The 15,116-nt window shown below is 46.0% G+C and overlaps 1 protein-coding gene across 1 annotated transcript in view; it reads left to right on the top strand.

Annotated features, from left to right (window-relative positions):
* Positions 1 to 14,855, top strand: part of GATA6 (GATA binding protein 6) — a gene marked incomplete at its 5' end in the record, with an annotated part of 28,550 nt that extends 13,695 nt beyond the window's left edge. Inside the window, one exon of the mRNA XM_080919736.1 lies at positions 14,469 to 14,855. Coding sequence (XP_080775862.1) covers positions 14,469 to 14,636 — 168 coding nt within the window. The 3' untranslated portion in view covers positions 14,637 to 14,855. The remainder of the gene's footprint in view (positions 1 to 14,468) is intronic.
* Between the last annotated feature and the right edge of the window lie 261 nt (positions 14,856 to 15,116).

A 15,116-nucleotide genomic window follows, 5' to 3' on the forward strand; every position in this document is an offset into this window, starting at 1 on the left:
CACAGAATTTGGTGTTTATTCTTCATGGCATATAAAAATACTAAAATCTGCTGAACGAGGTGGTACCAGCTTTTAATCTCAGCATTCAGGTTGATCTCTGACATAGAGAGTTCCAGGTCTGCTGGGGCTACACACTGAGACTCTGTCTTTAATTAATTATTATTATTTTTGGCCTGGGCAAAAGCCCACACACACCTGCGCAGGCAGGTGGATCTCTGAGTTTGAGGCCAGCCTGGTCTACAGAGCTAGTTCAGGACAGCCTGGGCTACACACAGAAATCCTATCTCAGAAAACCTCCTAACCAACCAACCAATCAAAACAAAACAAAAAACAACAAAAAAGTATTTTGAATTCCAGGTGTTGACATTGTTATTCAGTCATTGTCAGAGACATCTGGTCAGTGGTCTTCCCTGTGACTTAAAGTCTAACACTTGGTGTGTGTGTGTGTGTGTGTGTGTGTGTGTATACACTGTGGCACTCACCTGCTTACAGTGGTAGCCCATACCTGTAATCTCAGAACTTCACAAATCGAGGCAGGAGAATTTCCAGGTTGAGGGCAGCTTGGGCTATGTACAGAGAATTAATGTGTCTGCATAAAGAATCCATGAGCATATTTTGTCTACAAATAGTATCAGTAATTACTTGAAACAAGTTGAGATTACCCTGAAACTGTACTACTATTGGTCACCATTAAATGTGTAACACTGCACTGTGGAGTCTTGTTTGCTGAGTGTGGATGTATAGGAGGCAGCTTTTACAGGGGAGGAAAACAAGGTCTCCTACCTGGAAGTGTTCATAACTCGGAGGTGTGGGTGTAGTGGCAGGCGCGCACATGCATGGTCTTTCTCTGCAGGTCAGACTTGAAAGTACCATGATGAGCAAAGCTGTAGAGGGGGAGAGGGCTTCCAGCTCTGTTCGCAGTTGGAAAGGACCTATGGAGAACAGAAGAACCCTAAAGTAACTGGGTAATATTTAGTTTTCAAAATGTGTATGGATGAGTGTTTTGCCTGTGTGTGTGTGCGTGTGTGTGTGTGTGTGTGTGTGTGTGTGTGTGTGTGTGCATGTGTGTGCTTGGTGCCTATGGGGGGTCAGGATGAGCAGAAGGTGGGGTCCTCTAGCACTCCCTTCCAGGGAGCTGGGAATCTTGGGCCCTCTGGAACAGCAGACAGTGCTCTTAAGTGCTGAGCCATCTCTTCAGCCCCCAGTCTCATGTAGTTCAGCCTATGTAGCCAGTGGTGACACCAAACTTCTGATTTCCTAGTCTGGGTGTTACTGGCATGTGCTAGGTTTACAGGGATGTATGTGTGCCTTTGCCTAAATAGTTGCCCGTGATTTTTTTTTCCTTATAAAAAATTAGTCATTTGAGATTTTTGCAAAATGTATCTTGCGTATGTATTCCCTCCCTCAATTGGGTAGGGTTCTTGGAGAGAAAAATGGGGATAGAGAGCCGGTGAGATTGGTTCTTTAGTAAAGGTGGTCATACCCTACTCTGATAGATTTGGATTCAGTCCCAGGGCAGAGGTGGTGGAAGGAAGCTGACTTCCACACTAATAAAGTGTCATTCACATGCAAGCACCCTCAATTAATAAAGAAACTAGGAATTAAAAACAAAATGTAGATAGAAAGAAGTATCCAGGAGGAGTAGCAATCCACGGAACCAAAGGGAGATTGTTTGAATTTGTCTAGAACGCAGGGATTGGATGTTTGGGAACCAGAGGGAGGAATGAGCTTCAAAACAGAAGCTCAACGTTTTAAAAAGTATTTCAAAGCCCTGTCATGTCAGCAGTAAGGAAAGCCCAAACTATGTTCAGTTGTAAATAATGAACTTCAGCTAACCCTGGTTTCCATGACAGGTATGCATTCTGTCTGTTTGTTGGATTCCAACAATTACCATGTTTTTGATGAGGACTATTTTGATAACTGAAATAAACAATGCCAGCGCTCCTGCTTGCCTGTTTCACAGGCCTGTTTTCCTTCTCTCCTGGAACCGAGCGATGTGCACTGAACTCACACCTTACACATTGTTTTCTCAGCCTCAGCCTTAGGGGTGGGGAGGGGGCTGTCCTGCTGAACCTCCTGACAGAAGTTCTAACAGGTTTCTTTACTTGTGTTTCTTGTTGATGACAAACTAAGGCAGAAACCTGTGAATCCCATATTTGACACTGTCTGGGTCTCGAGGGTCTAAAGCCTGCTTGGATCTGTTTCAGAACTTTAATAGGCGCTTTGTTTTTGCCTTGCTGGCACTTCTAGGAAACTGTAGACACGGGCCTGACTTCCTACTGCAGGCACCCGTGAGTTTTGTGGTGATTTGAAAGAGTTAACATATACACTTAAGTGCTTGTCCTCAGCAGCAGTGACTTAGGGACAGACTCTTACTAGGATAGACCAGAATAAGCTCCGTGAAACCTTCAGAAGAGAGTGTATATACCTGGGCAGGTTCACCTTTGAAGTTCCTTTCATAGACATTAAAAATTTTTTTTGCTTATTTTTTGTGCCTGAGAATTTTGCCTGCATGTATGTATGTGCCTGTAGAACTCAGGCCCTGGGTGCCCCTCAACTGCACTCAGTCATAGATGGTGTGAGCCACCATGTAGGTGCTTCGAATTGAACCCCCAGTCTGTGCAAGGGCAGCAAGTGGTCTTAACCACATCCATCGAGGTTAAGAGATGGTCCACATCTCTCCAGGGATGTTGTTTGTATTTATTGTGACTTGGTCTTATGTAGTCCAGGCTGGACCCAAACTTATCTGAGACTGGCCTTGAACTTCTGATGCCTCCTAGGTGCTAGGATCCTGTGTGGAAATTTGAACCTGTGGCGGAATTAGAAAGCATTGCTTCCGTTCTCTAGCTCATGCTTTACCTCTCACCCAGTTCTTTTGTTTGATTTTTGCTTTGTTTTTGTTTTGAGACATGGTTTTTATGTATAGTCCTGGCTGCCCTGGAACTCACTCTGTAGACCAGGCTGGCCTCAAACTTAGAGATCTGCCTGCCTCCTGAGTGCTTGGGTTACCAATATGAAAATTTTTATAAGAAGATTTTTCTCTACTGTGTTGGAGTCAGTTTGGATTTACCAAGATGTTGTTGCTAGGCACAGACAATCGTCCCTGCATAGGACCCAGAGGAAGCATCAGTGACAGACTTAGCCTACACAAGCTATGGATTACTTTTGCTGGCCCTGGGGCAGAAAGTTACTATTTCTCCCACCCTCTTGTCCTTTGTGGTGTTAGGGGCCAAAGGTGCTCAGCAAGTATATACGCCTGAGCTTACTACCCCAGGTCTGCTATGTTTTTAAAAACTGTTTATTTATGTATACATAAATGTGTTGTGAGTGTATTACACATACATAAGTGTGTGCTGATGGAGTCCTGGAGAAGTCTCAGATCCTTCAGAGCTACAGGTGGTTCTGAGCAATTATGGGTGCTGGGAGCTGGGTGCTGGGAACCAAACTAGATGGTGGAAAAGCAGGATGTACTCATAGGCACTGAGCCATTTCTCTAGCTCATCTTCTGTCTGTCTGTCCATTCATCCATTTATCTACCCACCCACCCACCCATCCACCCATCCATCCATCCATCCATCCATCCATTTATCTACCCACCTACCCATCCATCCACCCATCCACCCATCCACCCACCCATCCATCCATCCATCCATCCATCCATCCATCCACCCACCCACCCATCCATCCATCCATCCATCCATCCACCCATCCACCCATCCATCCATCCATCCATCCATCCATCCATCCATCCATCCATCCACCCACCCATCCATCCATCCATCCATCCATCCATCCATCCACCCATCCATCCACCCATCCATCCATCCACCCATCCATCCATCCACCCACCCAGAGTGGGGTTTTCCTATGATGGTCAAGTTGGCCTTGAACGCCTGGGTGCAGCTGGTTCTCCTGTTTCAGTGCCCTACCCTACCCCCATCCCTGTAACTGGGAAACCACCGCATCATCACCATTTGAATGTTCTGCATGCACCTCACAGAACACCTGATTATTGCTTACATGTATGTGAATATATGTATGTATGTATATGTGTATGCTTGTATGAATTTTCCTTGCTCGGCCTCCTTAGTATTGGATTTCAGGTTTGAACCACTTTCCCCAGCTTGGACCTCTGCTGCTTCTATTGGGAAACAATTTGCTGTTTTTTGCTTTTTATTTAAAATGAGTGTTTTGCCTACATGTATGTGTATTTACCACACGTATGCCTGGTACCCAGAGGGCATCCAACCCCCAAAACTGGATGATTGAACCACCACATGTCTGGGAATAAAACCTGAGTCTTCTGCAAAAGCAACAAACGTTCTTAATAAGCTGTCTATCTCTAAGCCCCAGCCTTGTTAGCCCCACCTTCTCACCTGTAAGTTAGTGCACACGGGACAAGAGCTTAGTCTTCAGCAAGACTCTTTATGTGCCAGGTACTTTTAATTATCCCTCTGAATGGACACATCTCCCAGAGATCTGTCTGCCTCTGCCTTTCTTGACATTAAGACTATGCCAGGTGTGTGTGGGTGTATGCATGTGAGTTAAGGTATCCATGGAAGTCAGAAAAAAAAAAACAAAACATATTTCCTTTGGACCAGAAGTTCACAAACATTTTTTGGGCAGTCCAATCTAGATCTGGGACCCAGACTTGGTTCTTTAATAGCAGTCAGAAAGTGCTTTTAACCATTGAGCCATCTCTCTAGCCCTATTTAAAACTTCTGTTACGTGTACAGGTGTGACTAGTGAAAGGGGCCTGGTACCTAGGAACAGGTAAATTGATTCCATTCCTTCAGGGTCCCCGGGGCTTCTAGCCTTAGCTCATCCAGGTCCCACACCCCCAGATACAAGTGTACCTGCCTTGTGTATACACAGATGTGCAGGTGCCAACGCTGGCCTCTGTGGAGGTCCTGGGCCTAGAGTTGCAGGTGTTAGGGAGCTTTTTAATGTGGTTTCTGGGATTTTGCCCTTGATCCTAGTGATGTAGCAGCAAGATTCTTAGCTGAGCCATGTCTTTCCAGAGCATGGGCTTTACCAAGAACACATTCTCTTAATCTAAATTGAATCAACATAGAAAATAAAATGTATTATGGTACGACAGGGAGATATTAGGCAGAACTTATGATGTTATATGTAAGATTAAACTTAATAGTGTTATAAACAGTAAGTTGCTCTTTATAAGACTATTTCAGGTTTTATGACAAAGGGGTCATAAGCATGTATGAAGGTTCGAAGACATCTTGTGAAGCCCATTCTCTTTCTTCCCACCTAGATCCTGTGGATTAGATCAGTCATTGGGCTTGCTAGCAAGTGCCTTTACCCACCAACCCTCAATGTTACGAGATGATTAAACAGACCCTTTCCAGGAGGCTATGCGGTATTTTGGCTCAGCATTTGTATTTCCGAGCTCTCTGTCTACAGAGTGAGAAGAGCTAAAAATGGTTGGTTACCCGCTCAGTGGTGAGCCCTGGGGTCAGGCACTGTCATTGCCTCATTTATAAACCAGGACACTGAGTGACTCCCTAAGGTCACAGAACACTCTGGTGTTGAATCTGGGACTGGAAGCAACGTCTCCTAGCTCCTAAGTCAGAGCTGTCACCCCTCCCCCTCCCTCAGGGAGTCGGCCAATCAACTCAGTTATTAATATCCCACTTGCTACATGCTTCAAACCATGAACATAAATATTTTGTTGGCATCTTATCTTCACATTCCCTGTGTACCAGTCACCCTCCTCAGCTCACGGCCTTTCTAGTAACATGTAATTCCATCTGAACACTGTCAAGCCTTCACAGAAAGTCACCCTAGCAGGGAATGTTTAAATAAGGATTTCGAATACTTTCATTTTCCAAACCCCTCCTCTTTTTCTCTGTGTTATGATAAGGTAGTAAGAAACTTCGCCATCTCCTTCTTAACATCCTATGGCTTTGAATATACATTAGAAAACAGTACATGCTCAAGCAAGGCTTAAGTGGTAAGTGACATATGTTTCTTACAGCTCTGAAGCCAGAACTGGGCGAAAGTGTGAGGCAGCACAGCTCATTCTCCTTCGTACAGTGCCAAATTCGAGTATAAAACACACAAAATTGTCATAAAACGTGAAATAATGCTACAGGAGAACTCAGCTACAGACAGAACTCTGGCTTAGGATGATCTGAAATGTTATCGCTAAATGAGTCTTTGAAGAAAATGAATTCCCTTACTGGAATTGAAGCAATTTATTATGTATTTCATGGGTGTCTGCCAAAAGGGTTACCAGCAAAATGAAGACTTAATGGGTCCGAATTAAATTCAGTCGGATAGATAGTCTTGCTCATGTTTCGGGTTACCTGCTAATTTCTCTGCATGCCAATACTTTCAAAGACAGGTGTTGTTGGACTTAAAGAATCCAGTGACTGACATATCCAGCTTTAGGACAGCCCAGTACTCAGTTTATGTGTCTGTTTTCTACAGAATCTCATATAGCCTAGGATGGCCTCAGACTTGCTATCAGGATGGCCGGGAACTCCTGATTTTCCTGTTTCCACTTCCTAAGAGTGGTGACAGGGATTTGCCAGCCTGCTTATGTCATCTGGTCCTTCAGGAGGACCAACTCCACAGCCTGCTATCTGGCCTGTTGGCATGGTCAGCTTTCACTATTTACAAGAGTCTTTGCCAGTGCCCACCATTTTTTTTTTTTACTGTATCATTTTTATTGTATCAAACTATGTTTGATGTTGTCATTAGATTTAGTACTTGATTTGTAGGGAACCCTGAGTATGATGTAAAGTTTATTCTGGGGTGCACAAATTAGCAGCCGGGAGGAGACAGATTCAGGCAGCCAAGAGCTAGCTGAAGCTCCCCGTGACTATAGGGAGCTGGCAAGACTTGTCCTCCTACAAGGGAAGAATAATTCCTCCCATCTGGCCCTTAGGAGTATTGTGTAGCATAAATGAAAGATGCCCACAGACTGCTTTGAAGCTTAAGAACAGCCACCACTTAAAACAGACGCTTGAACACTCAGACACCGCACTAAGATAGTGGAAATAAATCTTTACTTTCTAAAAGGGAAATGTAGAGAAGGACCCTGTGTTATATGAAGTAGCCCTATTTTCCAGCTTTTATTTCTCTGATAGCATTTTTATAGCTGGTATTTCCTTAGTTCCCTGATGTGATGGCTGAGCATCTTCTGACTTTGGTTGCTTTCCCGCTGAGGCTCAGGGTTTGGGACCCTCCCCCACCTCCTGAGAAGCATAAGAAAATGGTGACACCCCCAGCGTTGAAGGGCTTTGTCTTGGGGTTGTGGACAACGTTTCCGGATTGACTTCAAGTTCCCAGAAGACTACAGTTTATATTTGCCCACCAGCATAGCTTGAACCGGCTGCCTTGCCTACCTGATGCTCTCCTTGAGAGTGGAGCGTGAGTCTAAGACAGCTTGATTCTTTGTCTATGATGGGTTGGTTGCAGCTAGAGAAACTTTTCTCCCTAGGCAGGCACTGAATTCCACAAAGGAATCTGGGCAGTTATGGGGACTAGCTATTTTTTTGGAGTGGGGTTCAGACTGGACGCTGTTATCTAGAGCACGAGAGCTTTGCTGTGAGGAACAATTCTCAAGTCCTCGTGGACCATGCGTTCTGGTACTTTCCACATGTCACCTTGGAAACTGAGTCTGAGTCTTGCCCTATTCTGCCTCCGCCTGGATCAAAATAAGCCCTTTCAAGTGGACATACCGGCTTCCATGCAAGTATTTTCGCTTTACTGGGATTTACTAATACATTTTTTCCTTTCTTGTGGAAGGGTATTGGAGTCCCACAGGAGTTTAGCCTAGAGGCTACAAAAACACAGCTTTGCCTAGGAATGCCTGGTTTCTCCTCACAGGATTTGTGTGCACAGACTCACTCAGGTGCTGGGGAGACAGATCAGGGTCTGGAAGCTTAGAGTCCCACACCAGAGCATGGATGATCACTTGCCTCATAACTTTTCTGGGCACAGATAGCAGTGTCTTCCAGCGGAGAGGAACACTGTGAGAAGAAACGCAGACACCCTAGCTGAGTTCTGGCTGTTTCTTTGATACTAGACCTCCTGTAGCCCACCCATGCTGGCTGCTGTTCCGTATGTAGCTGAGGTGGTACTGAACTGACCCCTCTGACCTCCTCAGCACCCCCTGGTGTCTCTGGTACTAGGGACTGAACCCAGGGTTTGTGCAGCTCAGCGAGAGCTCTAACAACTGAGCTCTCTCCTCCTCAAAAGCTTCACTGGGATTTTCTTACAACGTTAAGGTTTATGCTATGTTGGCAGCACGCATCTGTGATGCCAGCACCTGTGAAGTGTGAGGCAGGAGGATAGTGACTGAGCCCAGGCTATCCTCAGCACAGCCCCATTTCACGTTTCTGCACACCCACACGTAATTTCACAAGCTAGAAAGCTTTAGCTGTTCTCTTTTTGAGATAGGGTCTCAGTGTTAGATCAGGTTGGCCTGGGAACTTAGACCCTTCTGCCTCTGCCTCCCAAAAGGCATGTGCCCTTATGGCCAGTATTCTGTTCTTTTCAAAATTAGACTAGTGTGGCATGTGTTGTGTGTATAAGCACATGTGCAGACCTCCCATACATCCTGTGCAGGAAAGCTTTCAGGAGCTCTTTTCTCTTTTCCCTGGGTTTGGAAAGTGAACTTCCATCGTCCCGTTGTCTGGCTTCTTTGGTCTTTGCGATTCCTCTCTCTGGTGTGTTCGCCGTCTGTTCCTATGGAAGCTCTCCTCAGTTTCCCTCCCTGGAAGATGTGAAGGCAGGGCAGGGAGGAGATTACTGCTGAGAGCCACCTGGTCTAGGCACGGTTGTGTGCACTGACTGCTCAAACGTATCAAATCTGAATTCTTTAAACCTTTACCAGTGGGTGATGTGAGATGACCTGCGTGTGCCTCGTGAGCAAACGGGCTTTCCCCATGTTCCCTTCTGTTTGAGTTGTTCCTGGAATTGCTTCTTCCTTTCCTGCCTGGCCACGCTGCTGTCTCCCACCTACCCTGGTGTGCATGCTATGCTAAGCCCAGGCTGAGTCTGGCGCTGATAACACATTCTTTCAACAGGAAGTGCCTCCATTTTCAGTTGTCTGTAGGAGGGCGGAGGGCAGATAAGCTGAGAACGGAACACAGAACAGATTTCTACTCCACCCTCTGTGCACTTTGATCTGGGAGAGAGAGGGGATTTCTGCCTGGTTTGAGCTGCCTATCTGCCTGGGGAAGGGAGGAAGGATGGTTAGGCTTTGGCTATCTAAGTGATCGTCTCTGCTTTTCCCCAGGAACATTTGTTTCGGTTCTAGAAGAGCCTTTGGCTAGATTGAGAGGCTCACCATTTGATAAAGTCCTTTGAAGAACTTAATTAGATGTGGGAAAATGTTAACTCATGGAAATTCTTTGATTCGTTTGTTTTGACGTAGGGGCTCGCTGTGTAGCCCTGACTGGCCTGTCTCTAACTCAGAGATCCACTCGCCTCTTAAAAGCTGGGATTAAAGGCATGCACCACAACTAAATTCTTACCAGATCATTTTAATTTTTGTTGTTGTTTTGTTTTGGATTTGTGTGTGTGTGTGAGACAGATGTTCACCACTGTGCTCAGTTTCACCCTCCTGCCCCCTTTAAATCCTTTAAGACAAGCCAGGTTGAGCTCTGCTTCACCCTCCTGGGCACTGAAATTTTAGGTATGAGATATTGTGCCGTGTGTGTGTGTGTGTGTGTGTGTGTGTGTGTGTGTGTGTGTGTCAGGAGGGAGAACTTCTGCCTGTGTTTCCGGAATGCCCATGCTTGGTGAATGTATGTGCACGGTTTCAAGATTATGAATGCTTTCTGATTTTCTTCTCCTCAGACGATCCATGAATAAAACCTATGAGAGAAGTATTTAAGGTGAAAACCAGGGATGAGCTAGGAGAGTTAGTGACCCTGCAGTAAGAAACAGCTGTGAGAGTCACTCCTCGTGGTCACCGTGCTCCCTAACTGGAGCAGAGCGGTGTGTTTCTCCTAGGCTTGAGTTTATGCAGGGCAGCTTGGAGGTGCGTCCCTCTCTCTCCCTCGTTTCATCAACCTTGCGGTCCCATTCGATGGCCTCTAACCTCGGCCTCTGCCTTGTGAAGCCAGCAGCCTTGATTGTTCTGTTCCATTAGAGTATTCAAAGGGAAATGCTCAGAGAGGAGTAAGTGGCAAGGACGTTCAGTGCTCTCAGATCCCCACTCCTGTCCTGATGGGGCTTACGCACAGGACATGGAATCCATGCCCTGATGGTTTTCACTGTAGGACAGGATTTTTCCCATCTTGCTACATGATCTTATTATTTTTAATAATTGCGTAATAGTTCATGGAGCGGATGACCCAGGTTTTCAGACCATTCCGTGTTGGATTGTTCCCATGGTTTCAACTATTTTAAGTACTCCAGTAATGGATGGCTTCCTTTGTGCCACCTTTCCTTTCTTTTGGATTATTTCCTTATATGTTCTAGAAGTGGAATTACTGAGTTCAGCAGGGCATAAGCTTCTCAGTGGCCTTGGGCACTTTTAAATGCCTTTTGTCAAAACCAAAGTATAATCTCATGGGCCACAGACAAAGAACCTGTATGATTTCTTGACACTAACTTTAGTAATGTTGTAAAGACTTTAAATTTTATTTTTCCTTCTGTGGTGAGAGAGAAAAAACCCAGAGTCTTAGTATTACCTCGAGTATATACCACTGGGGACATCTGCAGGCCCAGACTTTTCGCATTTCCTGTTTAAATCCCATTTTCTTAGAACTGGTGAAAGATGCTTGTATTACAAGCCTGGCATCCTGAGTTCAATCCTAGAAGGCAAATAGAGTTGGAAAGAGAGATAGAAAAATAGATTCCGTGAGGATGTCTGTCCACATGCACGCTGTGGCACATACATACCCCACCCTCATTCCCAATCTCTACCCCACACACCGTGGCTTTAAGAGCTGATATGCACATCTGCATCTTGGGGTTTGTTGGCCTCTGTTGGACTGTGAGCTTCCTATATAGTCTAATAGTCATACAGAAGAGTTATTTCTCAGAAACTTGGAATTGTTTTTCAGGTAGAAGAACAACACTAAAGGCATTGGCATTTTCTTGGAATTGGGGATGTAGCTCAGTGTGTGGTATGTCTACATGTGTGTTTGCATGTATGGATTTTAGTGCGTGGGATGGCCTGAGCCTTCCCTTGTTTGCATCTTCTTAGATCTGGAGTTATAGGCAGCCCACCTGGCTTTTACTTGGTGCCTTAGTTAGGGTTTTTGCTGGGAAGAAACTGTGACCAACGCTATTTTTATAAAGGCAAACATTTAATTGGGGCTGGCTTACAGTTTCAGAGATTCGGTCCCTTATCATCATGTCAGGAAGCATGGCAGCATCCGGGCAGACATGGTGCTGGAGAAGGAGCTGAGAGATTCGAAGGCAGCAGAAGTGACTGTGTGCTTCACTAGGTGGAGCTTGAGCATGAGACCGCCCCACAGTGATATACTTCTTCCATCAAGGCCACACCTCCTCCAAGGCCACACCTCTAATAGTGCCACTCCCTATGGGCTAAACTTTCAAACACACAAATCTATGGGGCCATACCTATTCAAACCATTATGTTTGGGTTCTTAGGACAGAACTCTGGTGTGATTGAATTAATCTCCCCCCTCCCCAGAAACCCAAGCTGGCTTCCAACTCATGGTACTCCTCCAGCCTCAGCCTCCTGAGTGTTGTGCACAGCTCAAAGGTTTTCTTTTAAAACATTTTAAAAACAGACAGGAGCCAAGGGTCATTTCAAATGGTTGTTGAATGTCTTGCATTGCTCTTTATGAAAAGCTGTTACTAAAATTAAGATGCATAGCCTTCAGGAGGCAGAGGCAGGTAGATCTCTGTAAGTTTGAGGCCAGCGTGATCTAGGCCAATCCTGTCTCACGTCAACAGACAAATGAACAATGCACAGCCTGACCTCTCGCTTTCACTTGTCCTGTGCTGAGAGGTAGAACTGGGGGGAGAATAAACAGTATTTAACAGTGTTAAAGTAATAACAGAACTTCATGTGTGTTGTCTTTGCTATGGTCTAGCACTTACAGCAGAGACTTTTATATACACATGGCAGTTAACAACAATGGGGTAGGTACATTTAGATATCCAATTTGTTTTATTTTATTTTCAGACAGGGTTTCTATAGCTCTGGCTGTTCTAGAACTTTCTGTAGACCAGAATGGCTTCGAACACAGAGATCCACCTTCCTGTATCTCCCAAGCACTGGGATTAAAGGTGTGTGCCACCATCACCACCTGGTTTGTTTTTGTTTTTGTTTTTGAGAGATCGTTTTATTTATTTATTTTTATTTTATGTGCATTGGTGTTTGCCGGCATGTGTTGCCCGTACAAGTGTGTCAGATCCACCGGAGTTACAGTCACAGTGGTGAGCTGCCATGTGGCTGCCTCTGTCGAATGCTCACATAGCAAGGTGTTATTCGGACATGATTACAGAGGTGCTGAGTCAGCCTAAGCCAGGTAACCTGTGTGCAGATGGAGGGGTGGCCAGCTCAGAACTTTGGAATTCAACCCGTCTTCACCAAGCAGGCTGATTTAGATCCCAACCCAGAAGCCTTTGGCCTCTGAGACTTCTGCCTTATCTTAAACTATGAGCTGGACACTGAGCTCAGCTTCGGGCTGGCTAGCCTTCCCTCCCGGAGCCGGGCTTTGTTAATGGCCCTGGGGGAGTGCCTTGGTGCAGGCTCTAGGCTGCCCCAGAAGTAACACCTTGTTCCAGAGAAATCTGACACAGCCAGAGACCCGCAGTTTGGCTGTTTCTGGAATAGGTGGGTTGGCGAGAAGCCGGGTGTGACAAACATGACTTTACAGAAGCTACTGGTTTCGTGTCACTTGTGTGCTTGTAGTGGAGTGTCACACTGCAGTTATTCCAGTAACTTCACAAGGATGGACACGTACACCTTCAGGGCCAGCCTGGTCTGCTGAGTAGGTTGCAGGACAGCCAGAGAAGCCCTGTCTCAAATGACAATACTAACAGCATCAACAGCAAAAGAAACCAAACCACACAAAACAAAACCCTTGACATCTTAGTAGCTTGTGAGGTTTGCTTCCCTCCCACCGGTTCTCCTGATATCTCTCTTCAGACACCAGAGCATCAGATCCATTACAGATGGTTGTGAGCCACCATGTGGTTGCTGGGAATTGAACTCAGGACCTCTGGAAGAGCAGACAGTGCTCTTAACCACTGAGCCACCTCTTCAGCTCCACTTTGATTTTTTATGATTGTAATATTTACATTAAAATCTGAGTTTAGGGATTTCTTTTCTGTCTTCCTTCTTCCTCTTTTCCATCCTTTCCTTTTTCATGTTTACTTTTGAGTTTGGGTGTTGCTAAGATTGGTCTTGCACAAACTGTATTTTTGTGTCTGTCTCCCCATAGTCTGGGCTAGCCTAGGACATACTGTGTTGCTCAGGCTTGCCTTGGACACACAATCATCTTCCTCTGTCTCCTTCACTCCCATGCCTGGCTCCAGGTCTTGGACTCTCATTCTCCTGCCTCAGCTTCTGAGTACTCAGGAATCCAGACCTCTGTTACCAGGCCAGCTTCTTCCTGGGTTTTGTCAATCTGACTTTTTGTTGGGAAAGAGAAAGATGGGGTCAGTGGATAGTTGGGTTTGGTCTGTTTTGTTGGAAAGTTTGTGTGAGGAGAGCAAGTCACATGACTGGAGAAGCCAGTTAGGCTTCTTCCAGGGCACTGACTTCCAGCTTCCCACAGGAGCATGAGGGCTGGAGGAAAACTCAGGCTTGAGGAGAGGAGTCCATTGGACCACACTGCTTTCAGGGAACACAGCCCCAACATACTCCCAGTCATCACAGCTGTGTCTGGTGCTGGGGTTCTTCAAAATAAGGGCCAGAGCATCAAGATGGCTGTTTGAGGAGTTTATCAGGGTGATGCTTCCAAACATTTGAAAATTTTAAGGAATCCTAACCTGTTTCAAATGAATACCCAGTATGGGATGAAGCCCTGAAGGCTGGGAAGAACCTGGGGTGCCCGAGTCTTGTGAGAGAAAAGTCATGGCCAGAGTGGGAACAGCTGTGGCCGGAGGTTTCGGGCAGCCTTGCAAGAACAGCTGGTCCTAGCTATTTCTAGCTATTGGCCATGTGTGCCTTGTTAGTTAGCGTGGTTCGCTTTCCTTCTCCACTCTTAAGTTTGACGAACTGGAGTTGTTCCTTCAGGACCCCTTCCTGTCTACCTCGGCTTTGTGAAGGTAACAGCGCTGTTCTAAGAATGTCTGGAGCAGTGAATAGCACTGGGGACAGTGGCCAGCACACTGCCTGGCCCTTTATTTGGGCAAGGAAGAACAAGGTTAGCTTTACTTCTTCCTCCTGAGTGGCTTCAGTTTTGCTGACTATGCCATTTGTTCCTTGGTGTTGAGGCAGGAGGATTGGAGCAGCTAACAACATGATGTGTAACCATCTATCCTTCTCTGATCTCTTTAATCAGGTGGGCGCATCAGTGATGTCTGCAGTGGGAGAAAGTACCAACCCTGAGAACAATGACCTCAAGTATTCAGGTCAAGATGGCCTCTACATAGGCGTCAATCTGTCCTCCCCTGCCGAAGTCACATCCTCGGTGCGACAGGATTCCTGGTGTGCTCTGGCCCTGGCCTGAGCTGGTGCTGCCAAGAGGCGAGGAGGGCTCTGACAGCTCCGTACCACTTGTGTCTGACTTTGTCCAGCAGTCCAGATGGCAGCAAAAAATGTGGACATAAAACATTCCTTCGATGCGTGATTTCTGTGCCTTTGTTTTGAAAGATGTATATTTCCAAAGAAGCTTACTGAAGTAAGAGATGGGCTTTTGCAGGAAGGGCCAGCACAGCGGGCATGTGGCCTGTTCCTGCCAGCCTGGGCTGCTTGCAGCCAGCCTGCCTCTGGTTCTGCCCCGCATCAGTGGGAGACACTGTGAAAATGATGACGGGGCCTTGGCTGCTGAGGAAGATTGAGAGATTAGAACCTTTCTGTGTATTGCTCTGAATCATGTGCTTCTCGTGATCCACCTTGGTTATCCCAGAACTCTTTCATCCACGCTTTATGTGCACATCTCACAAGCATTCGTGGGAAGGAGCTTGGAAGCCGTTTGGTCCATCCTGGA

This window comes from Micromys minutus (assembly GCF_963924665.1).
Source record: "Micromys minutus genome assembly, chromosome: 8".
NCBI classification, from domain to species: domain Eukaryota; kingdom Metazoa; phylum Chordata; class Mammalia; order Rodentia; family Muridae; genus Micromys; species Micromys minutus.